The following is a 20,290-nucleotide window of genomic DNA, read 5'->3' as shown; positions in this document are numbered from 1 at the left end:
GATTCAAATCGATGGTTTGCGGATCCCCGCTCTCCGCCCGGTGGTTTGAATCACTGCAGCCCAGACTGGCCTGGAGCGCCAGAGCTGGGAGATGTCAGGAGCTAAGCAGCAAGGACACCCCAACATTGGAGCCCCTCACGGGGAGCACAAGCAGAGGGGAAGCAGGGATGGGACAGGCTCTGTGGGGAATCACCCCTGCTCCCCTCCTCCTCTAGCTTCCACACTGCCCTATTTTCCTCCCATTCCCCACACACACACCCCGACTTTCCCTTCCCCATGCTGTTCCCTCCTGGCTGCCCACTGCCCTGCATTCCAGCACTTCCTTTTTCAGAACTCCCGCGCGGATTTGTTGTCCATAGAACTCTGCATATGCTTGATAGACACATCCAGTCTCTCTTTGAACCTTGCTAAGTTCATGGCCAGTAGCAGTCAGTTCCACGGGCTAATTCCACCAGGAGCAACGGTGGGCGTGGCCCTTCTGTGGCGACTCCAGGGCAGTCTGTAGGGTTACCCCACGTGACCAAGTGGAGGTGGGAGGACTATCAGCACCACTAACAGTCACTAACGTTTGATCCTGTCCACGTGACGGGCCAGCTGTGCTGCTGGGGTTGACAGGGAAAGTTCCAGCAACTACAGTGAAGCTGCGGCCCGGCACACCGGCTGGGGATCTGGTCAGCACCGTCTTGCCAAGTCTCTTGGTCTGCAAACTCCAGGCCAGGCTCTTCCAATCCCACAGGGGTGCCATTCCCCTGCCCTCTTACTTCCACAGGCCTTGGCCAGGAGACACTTGTGCTCTCCTGGCTCTGGTGATGCTGCGCGTGGGTCAGCTAGCCCGGGTTAACATGGCCATGGAGACACAGCAACCTGGCTCGCCACTTGAGTCAGGGTTCGTCTACGCAGCAAAAGCCCCGTGGCTGCAAGTCCAGGGCCTGGACAACTGACTCAGGATGACGGGGATCGTGCTAGGCATGAGCCGTGGGTATAATAGGCCAGGGGAGGCTAAGCCCCGCTGCCCGACACCTGGGCCGTGGTGGTCCTGCCTCTTCCCCTCCCTGCTCTGTCCCTTCCCCGAGGTCCCCATTGCCTGCCACTGCTCGGTGAGCCGGTCCCTCCTCTCCTCCACCCCGTCCCCTGCGAGACCCCCTCACGGAGGGGAGGGAGGGATGGAGGGACGTGGCAAGTGGTGGCAGGGGGGCAGAGTGGGCAGGGGGCCGTGCAGGGGAGGGGGCGGGGTGGAGTGTGGGTGTGGCCACGGATGGAGGAGGCAGGACAGGGAGCTTCGTCCGCCTCCCATGGCGCTAGGGGCTAAAAATAGCCGTGTAGATGTGTCCACTCTGGCTGGCACCTGGAGCCTGAGGCCTCCTGCCTCTCTGGGTCTCAGAGCCAGGCACCAGCCTGAGCCCAGATGTCTCCACTGCAGTTTTTAGCTGCATTGGGCAAGGCCCATGAGCCCAGTCAGGTGACCAGGGCTCAGTGACTCGCTGTCGGGGGGCTGGTTTTGCTGGGTAGACGTACCCTTAAAACCACCAGGGAGCCTCTTCCCACCTGTCCTGTCTCCTTCTGCAGCCAGCTTCCCACTTGGCACTGGGCAGGGGGAACCAGTTGGAAGCTGTTGATCTGAACCCCCCAGCTTGCAGAGTGGCGGCCGAAGGGGGTGACGCTGCAGGTCCAGAAGCACACGGCTGCCCAGGCTCGCTGCCAGACCTGAGCACTGTCTGCGTTTTCCTCACGTTCTCTGTACTCAGCAGTGCCCCTTCCGTTACCTACTGACTCGGCGCTGCCTGGCAGCTTGGGCTCGCCGCAGGATGAACTGAGCTGCAGCTGGGGCTTTGGCCCAGCCTGTCCACACACAGAACCCTGTCCCTGGAGCCTGGTGGTGCTTTTAACTGCCCATCCCCGCTGCCAACACAGCCTGCTCGGTTGCCGTCACCTGAGCTAGGCTAGCTCCAGAGGAGCTGGCTCTGCCATGAGGACATAACGTCTGCGGGTCTTTGGGCCTCTCTTTGCTCCTGCCATCTGGTGCCAGCGATCGGCCAGCTGCTTGGAGCGGGAGGGAGGCGGAGGAGCGGGAGGGAGGCGTGATGCCCTGCGCGATAGGGAAGCCATCACAGCTTGGACCAGGCCGCCCCCAGACTGGGCTGTAGCCAACCTAACATGCAGTTAAAGTGACATGGGAGAAGCATCAGTCGCTCATTTCCATGCCAAATATGTTATACGCCTGTATGGAGCTGAGCAGAACAATTCTGCAGCCCGTGCTCCTTCAGCAGCATGTGTCTGGGCAGATTCGGATCTTCTCTACGCCAGCTCACACCAGTGAAGTCACTGGGGCTACCCTGGGTTCACAGGAACATGAGATGAATCAGAATCAAGCTGTTCATTTGGAAAGAACTCTATGCTCTAATGTATTTGCCCCACGCACTAGGCAAAGGGTGTGGCTGTGGTTAACAGCCAGGAGCCCTGGGTATGAATCCTAGCTCTGCCGCTGACTCACTGGGCGACCTGGGGCAAGTCCCTTCCTATCTGGGACCTCAGTTTCCCCATCTGAAACCAGCAGGGTTGTTGGGGGTAAATTCCTGAAGAGCTTTTGCCCAGATACTGCTCTTGTTTGGAGAGGGGAATGTGAGTACGTAGCCAGGATGATAAGTCTGCTGACTGCCATTTTGCAAATGGGGAAACTGAGACACAGAGAGGGGACGGGACTTATGTAACTTCATGAAGCGAATCAGGGGAAGAGCTGGGAGGAGCTCAGCAGTTCCTGGTTCCCAGCTCCGTGCTCTGCCCCGGGCTGTGATTGTTTGTGTCCAGTGTGGCAGTATTCTCCCTGAGAGACCCCCAGACCGACACGCACACGCAAGGATCTACACACATGCACATGGATCTGCACACAGAGTTACACGCATGCACTGACCAACACACATCCACACAGATCTACATGTAGGCATGTATGCACCCAGATTTACATGCCCATGTGTGCCCACCCCTACATGCCAGCAGGGAGCTACACACAGGCTTAGACACACTCGTATCTCTGCATACCCCAACACAGACACCCAGCCCTACACGCTACCTGGACCCCCCCAGCCATTGCCCCTCACAGCCCCATACACTCCACTAGTTGCCAGCAGCACTCCCTGCCTGCTCCACCATGTGCCCACTTCCTTCTCTCCAGGATTGTCAGGCTTGCCCTTGGCCAGATGAACACGTTCCCACCCACTGCTCTAAAGGCAGTGGGTGGGAAGGCCCCCATTTGGCTTGGCGTCGTTACAGGCCAATGCACGGGCAGCTATTGGTGCAGTGCAGGGTTGCATGGGTAGGAAAAGAAGTGCAGTAACCCTGGCCCTGGCACCAGCTGCAGTTTCAACCAAGAGGGTAAGGCTCGGTTGGGCCGGAGAGGAAGCTGCCCGCAAGGTGGTGAGGGGTACGGAGTGTACAACCCAGGTTGACCATTGGGACCCTGGCAGAGGGGTACAGTTCGGGCGCCTGGGGATGAGGCATGGCCATCTGGGGGGGAGCTGTTGGAAAGGGGTGTGGAAGCAAAGGAGACACGCACGCCGGAGAGAGGTGAGGCGAAGCCGAACTTCACAGCCAGGGAGAGGGGTGGATTCCCTCTTGGGCGATGGGTTGTGGTGCTGACAAACATTTTGTACTGCAATGAGACAAGGTGGGTGGAGAAAGAGCTTTTATTGGCCCAACTCCTGGCAGGGAGAGAGCCCAGCTTTCGAGCTACGCAGAGTAATTTACAGTTTAGTTTCCTAACCGAGCATTTGATGACACTAGATGTTATTTATTTTCTGTTCTTGTTCTGCCAGATTTCTGGGTTTTTCCTTTATACAGTTTAAAACTGGAAGTTCTCTCCATCGTCCTGATTTGCCAGAAGCTGGCAATGGGTGACAGGGGATGGATCACTTGGTGATTCCCTGTTCTGGTCATTCCCTCTGGGGCACCTGGCAGTGGCCACTGTCGGCAGACAGGACACTGGGCTAGATGGACCTTTGGTCTGACCCAGTCTGGCCGCTCTTATGTTCTTATGTTCCTCTCCTCACGGTAGGCATTGCCGGACCAAGGCCTGGGTCGCTGCATAAGCACCACTGTAAGGTTTGAAGCTCATCGCAAGGAGAATCTGCTGAACATGAGCTCCCCGTGCGATGCTGGGGCCAAAAGGACTAATGTGACCCTGGGATGGGTAAACAAGGGAATCTCAAGTAGGAGCAGAGAGGTGATTTCACCTCTGTGTTTGGCACTGGTGCGACCGCTGATGGGATCCCGTGCCTAGTTCTGGTGCCCACAATTTAAGCAGGTTGTTGATAATGGGGGAGGGTTTGCAGCAGAGCCAGAAGAATGGTTAAAGGCTTGGACAACCTGCCATCGACCCCAGAAGCTCCATCAAAGAGACTGTCAAGGGGGACCTGGATCCCAGTCTGTCAGAACCTACAGAAATTGGTACCAGAGGGGTCTTCAGTCTAAGGCCTGACACGATCCGCTGGCTGCAGGTCCAAGCCAGGGTCACTAGCGATTGGAACGACCTCCCAAGGGCCTGGTGTGTTCTCCAGCACAGCCCATTGCTAAAGCGAGCGGGCTGCTTTGCTAACAGTCTGCTCCAGTTCAAAGAGGGATTAAGTTGGGGATTGGGTGGTTGGACTGGATGATTGCCTTAGCCCTGTCTGGCCTAATAATCTCTGACTCGATATACCACTCCCAGCCCCACTCCCAGGAACGTAAGGTCAGCCAGGTGGGAGCAGGGAGCTTGAGGCACCAGTACCGCTTAGAGGGGCTCAGTGTGGGACGTGAAAGGGGGTGACATACAGGAGCTGGCTGAGATGGTTACAGGGGCTGGGGAGGTCAGGGTACAGCGCTTGGGAACAGAGGCGGGGTAAGGGTGTTGGGGAGGGGCAGTGGAATTGGGAGACAGAGCCTGGCGGGTTCTGGGAGGATGTCCAGGAATGTGGAGCAGAGGACAGGATACAGGGAATGGGGGCAGAGGGGTGGGGAAGGGGAGCTGGAGTACCAGCGACCAAGGGGGTGGGAGAGAAGAGTTGGGTTACAGAGAAGTGCCATTAACTCTCCAGAGCAGAGTTTTTTCCATCTGGCCAGCCCCTAGTGGTCAAAACCAATGAACCAGGCCCCCCAAAATGATGAGGTGGCCTTAGAAACCACAAGGGATTTTTGCAATGCCAAAGGTGGGGTCCTTTTGTCTTTGCTTTTTTGCGAGGGGGCTTGGGGCCACATGACCAGCTGCCCTCTGCAAACAGGCAGTCTGGAGCAGAAACTCCCCTGGCTCCAGGAGCTGGGGCTTTACGAAACACTGTAAAGACTGTGGGGATCAAACCCCCAGAGGCTGCTGGGCTTGTGCAGGGTGAGCCTGGCTGGGTCAGGGAGTGCTCCCCATGGTGTTAGGGGGTTCAGGCTGTAGGGCAGGCCCCTGGTGGGTGCTGGAGGATGTGGCCTATTTCTGGGGTCTCAGTGTGGTGCGAGAGCCAACACATGGGGGGCTCTGAGCAGGGGCCTGTTCCTCTGCGAAGCCTGGCTGCTTTCCTGCTCCGCCAGCCCCTGGGCAGTAAGGAGTTAATTTAAAGGGGACTCAGTTTGGGGTGGGTGGTAAGGAGGGGGGGGCGCATGGCGAGAGGAAACTAGATTAATAGAGAAATGGGGGGGGCCATTAGAGAGACAAAGAGGAAATCAGGCCGGAGCAATAGAGAAGCAAAATCTAATATCAACGAGGGAGAAATAAATGGAGATTAGGGCGAGCAAATTAGCTGTAATGGGCTCGGCGCTAATACAAGAATAACAGGCGAGGGGAGAATGCCTCCGAGGGGCGCCGGGCTGCGGAGCCGGAGCACTCATGCAGGCAAGAACGATTATGCAGGGGAGGCGAGATGGAGAGCAGTGGGGGGGAAAGGGGGGCAGCTGGCTGCCAGGCAGTGGGTGTGCATGGAGAGGAGGGCACCACACATTGGCGCAGGGCTGGGGCGCACTGCCCGGCTGGCCACCTCACTGCACCATCTTTTAAACAAGCCCCCACCTTCCAATGATTCCCCACCCCACTCCTGGGCCGGCCCAGAGACCCCCAGTCCCGCTGCAGGCCATGTGGGACAGCCCCAGAGAGGGGGAACTCCACAGCACTGTGGGCATAAGGCTAAAAGGCCTGTCAGAATCTGTCCCTGAAGGGGGCTCTGTTAGGGCCTGATCCTGTGAGGTGCCAGATCCCCTCACTCACTGGAAGGGGGTGCTGCATCCCACAGGGCCGGGACCAGCAACAGGGATGCTCACACTTGCTGAAATAATGGACAAGTGATCACACCAACAGGGCTATTTACACATCCGTCCAGCCATCATAATAATTGAATCATAGAAGATTAGGGTTGGAAGGGACCTCTGGAGGTCATCTAGTCCAACCCCTTGCTCAATGCAGGACCAACACCAACTAAATCATCCCAGCCAGGGCTTTGTCAAGCTGAGCCTTAAAAACTACTAAGGAAGGAGATTCCACCACCTCCTCAGGTAACCCATTCCAGTGCTTCACCACCCTTCTGGTGAAATAGTTTTTCCTAATATACAACCTAGACCTCCCCCACTGCAACTTGAGACCATTGCTCCTCATTCTGTCATCTGCTACCACTGAGAACATCCAAGCTCCATCCTCTTTGGAACCTCCCTTCAGGTAGTTGAAAGCAGCTATCAAATCCCCCCTCACTCTTCTCTTCTGGAGATTAAACAATCCCAGTTCCCTCAGCCTCTCCTCGTACGTCATGTGCTCCAGCCCCCTAATCATTTTTGTTGTCCTCCGCTGGACTCTCTCCAATTTGTCCACATAATTCCTGTAGTGTGGGGCCCAAAACTGGACACAGTACTCCAGATGAGGCCTCACCAGTATCGAATAGAGGGGAATAATCACTTCCCTCGATCTGCTGGCGATGCTCCTACTAATGCAGCCCAATGTGCCATTAGCCTTCTTGGCAACAAGGGCACACTGCTGACTCATATCCAGCTTCGCATCCACTGTAATCCCCAGGTCCTTTTCTGCAGAACTGCTGCTTAGCCGGTCGGTCTCCAGCCTATAGCGGTGCATGGGATTCTTCCTTCCTAAGTGCAGGACTCTGCACTTGTCCTTGTTGAACCTCATCAGATTTCTTTTGTCCCAATCCTCCAATTTGGCTAAGTCATTCTGGACCCTATCGCTACCCTCCAGCTTATCTACCTCTTCCCCCAGCTTAGTGTCATCTGTGAATTTGCTGAGGGTGCAATCCATCCCATCATCCAGATCATTAATGAAGATGTGGAACAAAACCAGCCCCAGGACCGATCCCTGGGGCACTCCACTTGATATTGGCTGCCAACTAGACATCGAACTGTTGATCACTAACCGTTGAGCCCGACAATCTAGCCAGTTTTCTATCCACCTTATGGTCCATTCATCCAGCCCATACTTTAACTTGCTGGCGAGAATACTGTGGGAGACCGGATCGAAAGCTTTGCTAAAGTCAAGATATATCATGTCCACCGCTTTCCCCATATCCACTGAGCCAGTTATCTCATCATAGAAGGCAATCAGGTTGGTCAGGCATGATTTGCCCTTGGTGAATTCATGTTGACTGTTCCTGATCACCTTCCTCTCCTCCAAGTGCTTCAAAAGGGTTTCCTTGAGGACCTGCTCCATGATTTTTTCCAGGAGCTGAGGTGAGGCTGAGCAATCTGTAGTTCCCCAGATTCTCCTTCTTCCCTTTTACAGTTTGGTCTGAACATGTATCAGTCAGCCACTTATCAAGCCATTTAATCTGAGCCCCCTTGATTTTATATTGTTCTAGATTCTTAATCAAAATGTCAGCACAAGGTCACATGCCTTAGAGGAGTCTAAGCATAGAATATCAGGGTTAGAAGGAACCTCAGGAGGTCATGTAGTCCAACATCCTGCCCAAAGCAGGACCAATCCCTAATTTTTCCCCAGATCCTTAAATGGTCTCCTCAAGGATTGAACTCACAACCCTGGGCTTAGCAGGCTAATGCTCTAAACCACTGAGCTATCCCTCCTCCCAACACTGTTAATTACAACACTACTAATAACTTTACCAATCAACCTTGTATTCTCATTTTTAAAATATACAGCGTGAATTTGCCAGGATCTGTTTTCCATAAACCCACATTGATTGGCATTAATTACATTGCTTTCCTTTAATCTTTATTAAAGGAGTATCAGATTGGCCACCACACTATTTTGCTGATGTCAGGCTGACAGGCCTGTAACTCCCTAGGTCGTCCCCTTTTTAAATATTGGCACAACATTAGCTTTCTTCCGGCCTTCTGGAACTTCCTCAGTGCTCCATGACTTAGCAACAACAATCAGCATTAATTGGACAGGAGACACCTTTGCCAGCTCTTTTGAAACTCTTGGGTGCAAGTCCTCTGCTCCTGCTGATTTAAAGAGGTCTGACTTTAGTCGTTGCTGTTTGACATCCTCCTGAGCTGCTGTTGGAGAGGAAAGTATTTCGTCATCTTATGATACGAATACTTCATCCAGCTCTTTTCCAAATACGGAGCAGAAATATTTATGGAACAGTCTGCTGCACGGACACACAGTAAGAGAACACCCCTCCCCCTCAGCCCTCCGTCTCAGGTGCGAGACGTGACAAAAGGCTGATTTTCAGAGGACAGGGCTCGGGGATTCCCGGACATCCTTCCAGGCTGTGGGCCATCTTGGTTGTAGAGCACAGTCTGTCGGACGGGTCCAGCTATCTTGCCACATCGGCCTCTGAGCCACCAAGATCTTTGTCCCAGTTTTGCTCAACCAAATGCTCCACGGCACTTTGCTTCCATGACACTCAGTGACCCTGGTGTTCAAACGGGGAGTGAAGGTTGCTGGCGGGTGGGTTCATTCGCAGTCTATGTTGGGGGCCAGTCGGGGCCAGGGTTAGCCCTGGGGGGAGGGAGGGGCAGAGGTCAAGTTACGGGGGACAATTCAGGGGTCTTGCTCTCTGCCCTGCAGGACCTGATCCAAGCCCAGGGACTGCAAGTCCCTCCCCTGAGCGCGGGGGGCTTTGGATCAGGCACATGCTTCCACTGGTGCCTCAGCCAGCGCTGTTGTGGCTGCAAGCAGCAGCACCGCACCCAGGCCCGGAGCAGGGCAGGGTCAGAGCCAGGCAGCTGCCAGAGGGAAGGACGTGCTGCTAGCCAGGACCTCGGCATGGTGGCGTTGGGGGCAGGCCACACTCAGCAGGCTGGCATGGCCAGGGGGACGTGGCCTTAGCAGGGGGCACGCATGGACCTCCACTGAGATCAGGGTTCCCACTGTGCAGACACACAGTGAGACGCTGCTCCAAAGAGCTGGGAGGGGAAACCGAGGCATGGGAGAGGGAATGGGGCCCAAGGTCCCCCGGCAGGGCCTATCCCTGCTAGAGAGGCCTCCATCCTACAGGGAGCAGCGGGATGCAGGGGGTCCGCTCTGGGGCAGATGGAGAGAGGCATTTGGCCCCCTCCCCGGGGGGAGGCAAGACATCATGTGCCATTAAAATGCCTTTAACGGGAAAATCTGAACCCTTCCTCCAGCCCCATTAACTGCTTCTAGACCCCGCTGCGACACTTGGCTCCCCCGTCCGCAGCCAGCGGCCACCCTAACCCCACACTCAGCACCAGGCCCCAAATACTGACCCCAGCCCCAAGCGTCCTCTTTACCAGCATCCCCCAACCCCAGGCCAGCCCCCACCATTCCCAGCAACAACCTCCAGCCAAGCTGGCCCAGCTCCAGAGCCTGCCAAGGAGCTCCTTGGCTTTCCCCCAGCCACACACCTGGACCTCAGAGTGGGGCTTCCCGGGAGGGGAGCAGAGGCCTGGGGATGCAGCCCCAGCTGAGGGAGCAGGGAGCTTTCCCCTAAGAATCTGATCTGGAAACTCCAGCTGGACTTAGCTGAATAAGGGGAGCAGGAGCAAGGCCAAAACTTGTGTCCAACTTGTGTCAGAGACCAGCTGGGTCAGGCCCTGCCCTGTGCCTCAGTTCCCCCCCGCCCCGTACAATGGAGGATGGGCAGGAGGGGGGAGTTTCCACTGGGTCCCAGCAGAGCTCTGGGCTGTTTTGAACAAACCCTGTCGCCCCCACCCGACACGGCAGTTGCCTCACGGATACAGGCAAAGCCCTGGCAATGCCCTGGTGTAAATCAGGCGAAGCCCCATAGAAATCAGAGCTGTTACACGGCAGTCCCTAGAGGCAGAATCTGGCCTATGACCCCACAGCCCCGGAGCGACAAGCGTTGCTCTGCACAGCCCCATGCGACGCTCGGCTGGCGCGCATCGGCCCCCGCGGGCCTCTGGGGGCCATTAACGCTGATGAGCTCAGCTCTCGGGCCCAGCAGCCATGAAGGAGTCTGGCTTTTCCCTTCCCAGAGAACGTTTAACACCACCCAAAGGGACTCAGGAACAACCCCTGAGAGCCCTGTGGTACAAAGCCCAACACCCCCAGCCGCAGGCTCCCCAGGCCACCCCTAGAGCAGTGGTTTGCAACCTTTTTTCATTTGCGGCCCGCTAACAAATTCCGAAGGGAGGCGCAGATCCCTTTGGAAATCTCTTCTCTGCGGCTGTCATTCGATTCTGTTCAGTGAGTTTTCAGTCTAAGCCCCCAGGGGTCTGCGGAGCCCAGACTGAGAACCCCCGCCCTAGGCATCGACCCAGCTCACAACCCAGCCACGTGAACACGGGGCCCTTTGGCCGCTTGGCTCCATTTCCCTGCATGGATCCGGAGTGCACCAAGGGCCACCCCGTGCCATCCGCTAGCCTCGCCATGCAGCTATGTGAGGAGGAGCGGAGGCTGGTCCCTGGTCAGTAGCTCTTGGTCCCGGGAGTTTTCGTGCCACGCTATTACGGCCCCGTGGTGCAGCATGACCCCGCCCCAGGACAGCATGCGCGTTGCCACGCATCACACACGCTGCATGGCCACGTTTCAGCCCAGCATCACCTAGCCCCGCCCGAGTCTGAAGCCTAAAGATTATTGTATGCCTGTGCCAGACCTGCGCACACATGGTCCCCACCTCAGGGCCCGATCCTTCTGACATTTGTGCATGGGAGGGACTCTGCTCCAGCCCCTGACGCCAGTAGGATCACCCCCAGCAGGATCTGGCCCTCGCTGCAATGAGTCTTGCTGATTTACACCAAAGCCTCATCTCCTTGCCCAGTCCTTACTCGAGGGAGTAAGGGCTGCAGGGTTCACTCCTCGCCTCTGCTTTTGGTTGGAGATCACCTCACAGCATCCCAGGGCCACCCCCTTTTGGCAGAGGGCCGCCCCGCCCCAGCCCAGCCGCTCCCCACCAGGCGCTGGCTCTGGAGGCTGCAGATCACCCAGGGATGGGTGTTCCGGGGTGGCCCAGGTGTCTCCATTCCCCTCTTTTCCCTTTAAAGGTGGGAGGGGTGGATTTGTGTGGCATTGTGATTAAAGGGCCAGATCTTTACTTGGGGTAAATCAGCCTCTCTCCCTGGCTCCACCCCTGATTTCAAAGAAATAGGGGGGTGATTTTCAAAAGGCACAAGGGTGCAGTGAGATGCATAGAGCCCTTTGGCTTCCCACAGGCCTGCGCGCCGCTCTGAAAATCTGCCCCATATTCAGCGCTATTGCGACAGCCGGATAGTAAGTGACAATTCGTTACGACCACCTGATTACTCCATCACTGCGTGGTGGGGTGCTGCACTGGTGACGAAAAGCCCCGTCTGTCTGGTGTGTATGATACCGGCTGCACCACAAGGTGATTTACGCAGTTGTATTTCTCCCTCGATTTGTTCCGATTCCTGCCTTGGCTCAGGGAAAACATGCCACCGTGACGTTCCAGAGACCAGGGCCAGATCCTCAGCTGGTATCAGTCACTGGGCATCTGCTGGATCCCGCGTGCGCAAGTTTGCACCCGCTGGGCATCTCGCCCCCTCACATTGCTCCAGCTGGCAAAAATACACGCAGCATTTTTCAAATATATTTTCGGATCTGAAACATGTTTCTTACTGTTCTCTCTCTGCAGGGCTCTGTGGCCAGAGGGGGGATATGGACATCTATACATATGGGTGTGTTCATGTATGTTGGCTGTGTTTGTGTATGTTAGACTGTTTGTATGTTGGGCGTCGGTGCGTGTCTGTGTATTTGACTGGGCGTGTTTGTATAGACACCCTGGGGGCGGGAAGGTGTTCGTACAGAATCGTGGGGGTCTGTGGATGCTGCGGCTGTCTGTAGGTTGGCTGTGCATATAGTGGGTTGTGGATGCTGTGTTGGTTTGTCCATGTCTGTCTGGATGGTGGGCGTAGGTTGGCTGTGTTTGTCTGTTCCAGTCTATGCACGTGTCTTTGTGATTGCAGGCTTTGGCGTGGGGATCTGTGACCGTTGGTGTGTTGACAAGTGTACCCTCTGTGCTGGTGTGATGATGCAGGTTCGTATCCTGCATGAGTGTGTGCGTGCGTGTGTGTGGATGCACTGGCGTGTTGATGCAGTGGTGCATGCACGGTGCATGGGGTGAGCAGCTGTGCAGTGGGGAAGTGGGGGGTGCAGTGGGGGGTGAGTGGTGCATGGGGGTGGCTGGGGGGCACAGTGCTGGGGGTTGGGGTCACAGTGGTGCATGGGGCTGGCTGGGTCGGGGGTGCAGTGGGGAGGGTGGGGACACAGTGGGGAGTGGGGGGTTCAGTGGGGGGGTTGGTCACAAGTGGTGCATGGGGATGGCTGGGTGGGGGGTCACAGTGGTGGGGGTTGGGGTCACAGTCATGCATGCAGGTAGCTGGGGGGTCACAGTAGTGGGGGTTGGGGTCACAGTGGTGCATGGGGATGGCTGGGTGGGGGGTCACAGTGGTGGGGGTTGGGGTCACAGTCATGCATGCGGGTAGCTGGGGGGTCACAGTGGTGGGGGTAGGGGTCACAGTGGTGCATGGGGATGGCTGGGTGGGGGGTCACAGTGGTGGGGGTTGGGGTCACAGTCATGCATGCGGGTAGCTGGGGGGTCACAGTGCTGGGGGTTGGGGTCACAGTGGTGCATGGGGATGGCTGGGTGGAGGGTGCAGTGGTGAGGGTGGGGACACAGTGGGGAGTGGGGGGTTCAGTGGGGGGGTGGGGGTCACAGTGGTGCATGGGGTGACTGGGTGGGGGGATGCAGTGGGAAGTGGGGGGTGCAGTGGTTTATGCGTGACACATGGGTGGGGGGAACATAGTGGGGGGTGCTCTGTTGTAAAGATTTTACCTTTCCCGGTCAGGCCTCATGGCTCCCCACTCCCCTGGGCTCAGACTGGGTTTTTAAAGCATTTTATGCCTTTTAAAAAACAACTCTCATTTCTCCACTCCCAACCCCCTGCTCTGGGCCGTGAATGATTAGACCCTGGGCCTGGGCTTACACTCCCCCTGCACCTGCATCCCAGCGCCCATTAATAATTACAGCAAGGCGGGGGCGGGCTGCCGAGTCCTGCTCCCATCGCTCCAGAACCAAACCTGCACTCACCGCAGCAACCACAGGATTGGGCCCACGGATAAGGGGCCTGGTTCTTGTCCCTGCTCCCTAGCTCCCTCCAAGGCAGTGGAGCTGCTGGGGCTGATGTAAATTACAAGGGAGAGAAGGATCCAGCCCTGGGCATGCACTAGGGTGAACAGAGAGCAAGTGTGAGAAATCAGGACACTTTTTTGAGGTGGGGGTCGGGTAGAGTTGTGTGTATAAGACAAAGCCCCTAATACGGGGACATCTGCTCTCCTGCCCCTCCCCTCCGGAGCTGAGCAGGGCCAGGTGACTGGGGATCTCTCTGAGTACAGGCGAGTGCTACAATCCCCCCCACCCCCGCCAGCCCATCAGCTCCTGGGCTGAACTGCTCCTGCTTTGGGACAGAGTAAAACGTTCTATAGAGCCTCGAACATGAAACCCACTTGGACTCCGGCCCTGAGATCACTGGCCAGATGCCCCCGCCTCACGGATCCAGGCTCCTGGGGCCCGAGTCACTGCAGAAACAGCGTCTACAGGCCGAGCGACACGACCAAGTTTTGCCGGCCTGGCTCTGGGGAGGGGGGCCGAGTGCCCCCAGGGCACTGGAGCAATTTGTACGGTGGGGGCTGAGAGCCACTGAACCAAAGTAAACCCTGTGTATGATGGAAACCACTTCCAGCCAGGCTGTGCGGCAGTCCCCCTCCCCCCCGCACCCCTAGTTCCAGCACCCCTGCCTCAGAGCCCTGCCAGCAGCAGCCTCAGCTGGTTGTCCTGGTTGCGCTTGTTTGCCTTGGGGATCCCAGCCCTGGGGGGGGGATTTGCTGCTATGGCCAGGCTGGTGCAGCTCTGCTGGCCAGGCTGGTCCAGCAGACAAGGCCTCTCTTGTCTTTTAATGGAGTCGCTTGGGACGGATCCCCACGACAGTCGTGCAGCGCTGTACGTGTGTGTGAGACTGACACCGGGGATGGGGCCGGCTGGGCGGATTTATAGAGCGGGGGGCGTTCTGCAATCTACGGTTTCTGGCTACATTATCTATCTGCAAAAAGAACAGGAGGACTTGTGGCACCTTAGAGACTAATCAATTTATCTGAGCATGAGCTTTCGTGAGTTACAGCTCACTTCATCCGATGCAGACTGTGGAAACTGCAGCAGATCTTTTTATACACACAAAGCATGAAACAATACCTCCCCCCACCCCACTCTCCTGCTGGCAATAGCTTATCTAAAGTGATCACTCTATCTGGGTGTCCTTCCTTATTCCTGCTCAGATGTAGGCCTTTGTGGTAGTGTGCGGTACACACCCACTGCTAGACCGCAGCTTGCCACACACAGGGTGACCAGACAGCAAGTGTGAAAAATCGGGATGGGGGAAATAGGCACCTCTATAAGACAACGCCCCAGATATTGGGACAATCAGGACATCCGGTCACCCTAGCTTCACAGCTCGATCTAAAGTGAACACAGACACAAACACAGGAGTACACAATGCGGCTGGCAATTCACAGACACCCCACAGACACACAAGAGACTCCCAACACACTTACACCTGTCTGTATAGCACCTGTCAGCACCTCTGGTCTCCTCTAGACATAAAGCTACACAGCCGAGCCCTGACTAACCCACTATCCCGGCAGGGGCTATGGCTAGATCCAGACACACCCAGGGGTAAGAAATCACAGCCCTGCGCACCCAGGCCATTCCCTGCGTGCCGCTGTCCCTGGGCCCAGACATGAAGGACCCACCCGTGTTTACCCGCTTCCCAGCAGCCACCCAAATCCCTCTGCGCTCACTGCCAGCCTCTTTGCCCCATTGTCCCGGGCCACCGTTTAAAAATGAAGTCCGAAGGACGTGTGGCAGGGTGACCCTTTAACATGAATTAACCGTCCCCCTCCCCGCCCCCAGGAATGTAGCCGTAGATTTATGACAAGATAATAAACCCCGCGTAACCCGAGAACCCAGGATAAAGTCCCCCATGTGACTTCCGAAAAAGTGTCCACCCCCCCCCCCCACCACCCCCCGGTCACAATTCAAGTGACGAAGCCTGAAAAGACTCTTATCTCGAAACTCATCCGGGAGGTGGCTACATTATCTCCTAATTAACTTTCATTGAGGACTTTCTCTTGCGGGGCTGGGGTGGGGGGAGAGGACGCGAACCGCCCACAAAGGCAAAGCCCGAGCTGGGTGTCAGAACCCGCCTCGGTCTCTGGACAGCCGGGCCGGGGGGACACTGCTGCCCGCCCCAGCGCCCCCCCGCGAAATGACCTGGGTCCAGCGGCAGCGCCCTGTGTTTGATTTGAGATTTCTTTTATTTTCCGTTTTTTAACCATATTCTCGCGCCCTGGTTTTGGCAGGGCTAACCCGCGGGCCTGCCTGGGGAATGGCCCTTCCTGCCTCGCAGATGTCTTTTGGCGACAATGGCCATTATTTAGTTGGGACTTTCACCCCCCTGTCGGTTCGCTACGCAGCGGAGCCGGCCGGCTCGGGGAGTCGCAGGCCCCGAGCAGGTCCCATTTCCCCGGCACGGGGAGCCGAAGGGGGCAGGATCAAACCTTAACAACCAAACCAAAATCCCGCTAGCCAGGGAGCGAAGGAGCCAGCGAGGGAGAAAACACAGCGGCCAAACCCCCGAACCAAAGACAACGGCACGTCTGTGTTTATGCTGGACACGCCGGGAGCAGAATCCCCGGAATCAATTTTTCTTTAAAAACGGGACACACAAATCAGGCCGCGCCTTGTAAAATCCCGATGCTTGCGGTCGCTCCCTTCGGGACAATGCTGGGGTGAGAACGGACCCGGGGACAGCAAACACAAGGGCTGGGTCTGGAGCTGGCCGAGGCCAGCGCGGCGGTCACTGGGGGCTCACGCCTTTATTTTAAAACGTGTCTGGCTGGAGAGAGGCCAGCGGACGCTGCATTTCGCCGACCGGCTGAGAGATTGGTTTCTCCCTTCAGAAGGAAGCTCTCGAAGCAGCAAGGAAAGGAGTGTAGCAATGGAAACAGAGCCCGTCGCTGCCCGCTTTGCGTTGACTGACCGATTTCGCATCGATTGGGAGAAATAGATTTCCTCTCGGGTTTTCTTTGTTACGTGGCAAAGTCCCTGGATCGCTCGGATTTGTTTAAACCCAATTCGGCCTCGTGAGTCCGAATTCAGGCTACACACTGCAGCCCCCGGGCCTGTGTCGGTTTACACAGGGCCGGCGGGAGGCAGGAGAAGGAAAGGGGAAGCGAAGAGAAATGTTGGATTTAATGTGAAGGGGGAAGAAACACGTTCGGTGCATTTATTTTTAACGAACAGAAAATCCCCCCAGCCAGGGGCTGCCGGCCGAAAAAGCGGGACGCGAGCCGAGAGCTGGGATCAGCACACAAAGCCGGGCTCAGGTCTGATGTGCCATGGGGCAGAGCGGACCCGAGCCCGTTCGCTGCGGAAACCACACAACCAAAATATGCCCCGATCCGGATCAAAGAGCCCCCGCTCCATAGAAACACAGTGCTCGGGGCAGGCAGCTCAGACACTAGTTACCTGGAACCGCTGGGTTTACACAAGAACCGGAATGACGCTCTAAAACACTGGGGTGTGTTACACAGCAGGCTTAACAGAGAGATAAATAGATGCCTCCGTACCCCCGCTCCGAGCCTGTGTTATTATAACTCAAGCTTCCTTTACCAAGCTAGACTTCCTAGTCGGCCGGAATTAATCGGAACTATCGATTGTGTCTCCCCGGGATCAATACAAGCGAAGCGCTCTCTATAAATCCCCGTTTCCCTCCCTCCCAGCCCCGCACGCCACCCCAGGCTGGTAGCTTCGGACAAACTCAGGATCTTGTGGGGCAAATAACCACGTGGATCTTCTTGGAATCGCCCCACGCCCCCGGAAAAGGTGTCCAGCCGAACCCCCTGCCCCCGCCACCTGTCCGTCCCAGCCTGAGCCAGGCCACCGCAATACGAATGCGCACTCGGCTGCCATCCCGTTCCCACCGTGACCTTCGTGGGCCAGCAGGACCCGAAGCGGAGCCGGCCGAAGCAAAGGGAAAAGTTCTACAAACTCGCCCCTTCCACAGCTCAGGTCCCCCTGTCCGCCCACCTGCCTTGTCCCGCGCCCGGCCACCCGAGCCCGGCGTGGCTTTTAGCAGCCCACGCGGGGGTTGGTTTTGTTTGCCAAGGGCTTTTCTCCATCCCTGCCACCCCCCGCCCAGAGCCCCCTGCTTCCCGCGAGTGGCTCGTGTTTATTCCCACACCTAGCGAGGGAGTGGTTATTTCCCGGCACACTCAGATCCCCGCTGCCCCAAGCCCCATGTATTCGCCCGCATCTGGGGTATTAAAACAAGCCCAGCGAACTGTCCAGTCAATATTCACCCCGGGCCGCCGCCTGCAGCTCTGCACAAATCAAGGGAAACTTACACATCGCAGGATGTTTTCCCTGCTTTAGGGGCGACCGGCGGGGTTGATTTCCAGATTTTCGTGGGGAGATTTTAATCACATAATTACCCCGGGATTAACTGCGGGATATTTAGATCTGGGAGAGTTTTTTCTCCTTCTTTAAGACAAAAAAACAACCCCCAATTATCTCCCTTTTAAAAAGAATTAAACATGAATAAACTGTACTAGGCCCCGCCAAAGAAGCCCTCCCTTCTGCTAACGGGGTTCGCTTGGAAATGGGCGCTGGGTTTAATCCATACCCACGTGAAGTGAATGGAAACTCAGCAGTCAGAAGGGAGCAGAGGACGGGCAAATTTGACTTTAAACTTTATTCCAATTTGACTTTAAACTTAAAATGTCCCTGTTTCAATCTGGCCGCCCGAAGGGGAGATTTTTTTCTTCTCCGGGGTCTCTCTCCCTTTTGCCGGATTTCCCAGTGCGAGGGGCACGCGATCAATCAGCAAGACAAGGGACCAAAGTAGTGTCCCCGCAAAGCAAACGTGGGGAGAAACCCCTGCGCCGCGAGCCCGCAGACACCCAGTCTCCGGCTGGCCCGGGGCTAGGAAAGCGGAAGAAATGGCCCGTCAGCAGGAGACGGGAGGGGAACCGGTGCAGGGGCTCATGTCGGGCGGGATTCCTCTCTTCTCCCCCCGCTGCCCAGTGGAGCCCGCATTTCACACCCCGCAGCCCCCGGTCTTTCCGTCGCCAAGAAGTGGGTTAGCGGCGCAGGCTCCGATCCAGCCCAGCGCGGGGAACGGCTGGAGGACGGAGGAGGCCCAGGCTGGGCAGATCTTACCTGATCGGATGGTGTTATGGGGCATGGCCGGTTAGGGGGCGGGGGAGATCGCCCCTCCAAAGGAAGGCGGGCAGGTGCTCCTGGCGGTAGATCTCTTCTTCCCAAGCAGGAGCTGGGCGCTGCAGAGGAGCAGGGGTGGGGGGTCACCTTTGGATCTCAAGCCCCCCCCCGCCAAGAAAAGTCTTGCAGGCCTGGAAGGGGGAGAAGGGAAAATGAGCTGCTGGAAAGGGCCAGGAACCCAGGCAGCCCCCTTCTGCAGCCAGGAGGGACCCAGGTGTCCGAGGCAGCTTCAGCTGTGGGATGCTTAGGGGTGAAAATACACCCAGTTCTGAGAGATGGGGGGTCACACCCCCACCCCCCTCCGCTAAGGGTCGCCCCCTTCACTTGGAAGAGAGATTTTACACACACACACCCCGAAATCTGGACCCCCCCCGCACCTGGGGAGCAGAGATCCAAGCACTCATCGATGGGGGGGGGGCACTGCTGTTACCTGGTCGGCTGCAGCACCCGCCTCGAGCTGCCTGTCTCCGAGTCGGCGGGGGGAGGGGCGGGGAACGCACCACCAGAAATCTCCGTTTGACTTTTGATTGCTTGGGAAGTTTTTTCCAATCAGAGTCATTTCCAGCCGGTTTTATCCCACGGGGTCCCCCCGAGAGCGGCCCGGCAGAGCGGAGAGGCGCGGGATTGGCTGGCTGGGGTTTTGGAGGGGGAGGGGGGTCATGGCTGAGTGGCTTGAAGAGTTAAAAAGAAAGACACAGGAGCCGGGGTTTGTAGACTAGGGAGGAGAGTGGGGAGCCCCTCACACTGCCCCCCCTCGCCCGGGCCAGGGCTCCCCCTCACTGAGCCGGGCTTAGGGGCAGGGCTCTGGGCAGATCTGGAGTGGTTAGCTCCATCCTTCCCTCAAGCCCAGGGGCCTGTTCCCGGCAAAGGTCCAGAGTCACTTCCACTGGCCCCAGGGGCCAGTCCCTGCAGGTGGGGCCCAAGCAGAGCCCACAGGAGGGTGCCACCAGCTGGCAGGCCTGGACCGGGGAGCAAAGGCCAAGACCAGCCCTGGGTGAGCAGGTGCGTGTGGGATTGGGCCCTTCCGTCATGCCAGCTGTACTCAGGTGCCAGGCAGTGATGGCGGGAAAGCGACAGCCCCCGGGTGATGCAGGCTGCTTTCCAAACTGGCAGCTTTGCCTGATCAGGGGGTGAGGAATCAGGATCAAACTGCTCCACCCTGCATCACTTGCCCTGAGACATCTGTGAGTATGTGTCTGTGTGTGCACGCACATGTATGATGGGTGTGGGGGCTGCGTGGGTGGAGATGGTGATCTAGAAAATGGCACAGTGTCATTACTTATAACATTTCACCACTCTGTCCACATGCTCCTTGCCCTGCCTATATCCCCTTTGTGTTATGTTCCTGGCACACACCCCAGAAAGCAGCTTTATAAAATAGAAATCTTCTCAAGGTCACACAACTTTATCGCTTACAATCAAACACACTCAAGAACCAGAAAACAGAGAGAGACAAAACAGGCTGCTCCTGAAGGCAGTGAAACGCAATGCACCCCACCTTGCTGTAGCAAGCTGGCTCTCTGCAGATTGACTCTGATCTCACCTTGCCCTACAGATCCCCCTACCTGCAAGAAGGACCAGGAAAACACCTGAGAATTTAAAGTGAG

At 56.9% G+C, this 20,290-nt stretch overlaps 1 protein-coding gene across 12 annotated transcripts in view; it reads right to left on the bottom strand.

Annotated features, from left to right (window-relative positions):
- The window catches only part of PAX8 (paired box 8), a 43,448-nt gene extending 24,237 nt beyond the window's left edge, over window positions 1–19,211 (bottom strand). For 11 of the 12 annotated variants that reach the window (XM_075123470.1, XM_075123475.1, XM_075123472.1 and 8 more), the window contains exons 1-2: window positions 19,114–19,211; window positions 18,624–18,814 (exon numbers count right to left, since the gene is read on the bottom strand). Coding sequence is in view for 3 of the 12 variants with exons in the window: in XM_048829564.2 (XP_048685521.1) it covers window positions 18,624–18,648 (25 nt within the window). In the remaining 9 variants the exon portion in view is untranslated. The remainder of the gene's footprint in view (window positions 1–18,623; window positions 18,815–19,113) is intronic. The other variant, XM_075123473.1, reaches the window with a different exon arrangement.
- Window positions 19,212–20,290: the final 1,079 nt, after the last annotated feature.

The sequence above is a fragment of the Caretta caretta genome, chromosome 26 (genome assembly GCF_965140235.1).
Source record: "Caretta caretta isolate rCarCar2 chromosome 26, rCarCar1.hap1, whole genome shotgun sequence".
In the NCBI taxonomy this organism is placed as follows: Eukaryota; Metazoa; Chordata; order Testudines; family Cheloniidae; genus Caretta; species Caretta caretta.
Note: the sequence above shows the minus strand (reverse complement) of the source record. Positions and strands in the feature narration are given on the sequence as shown.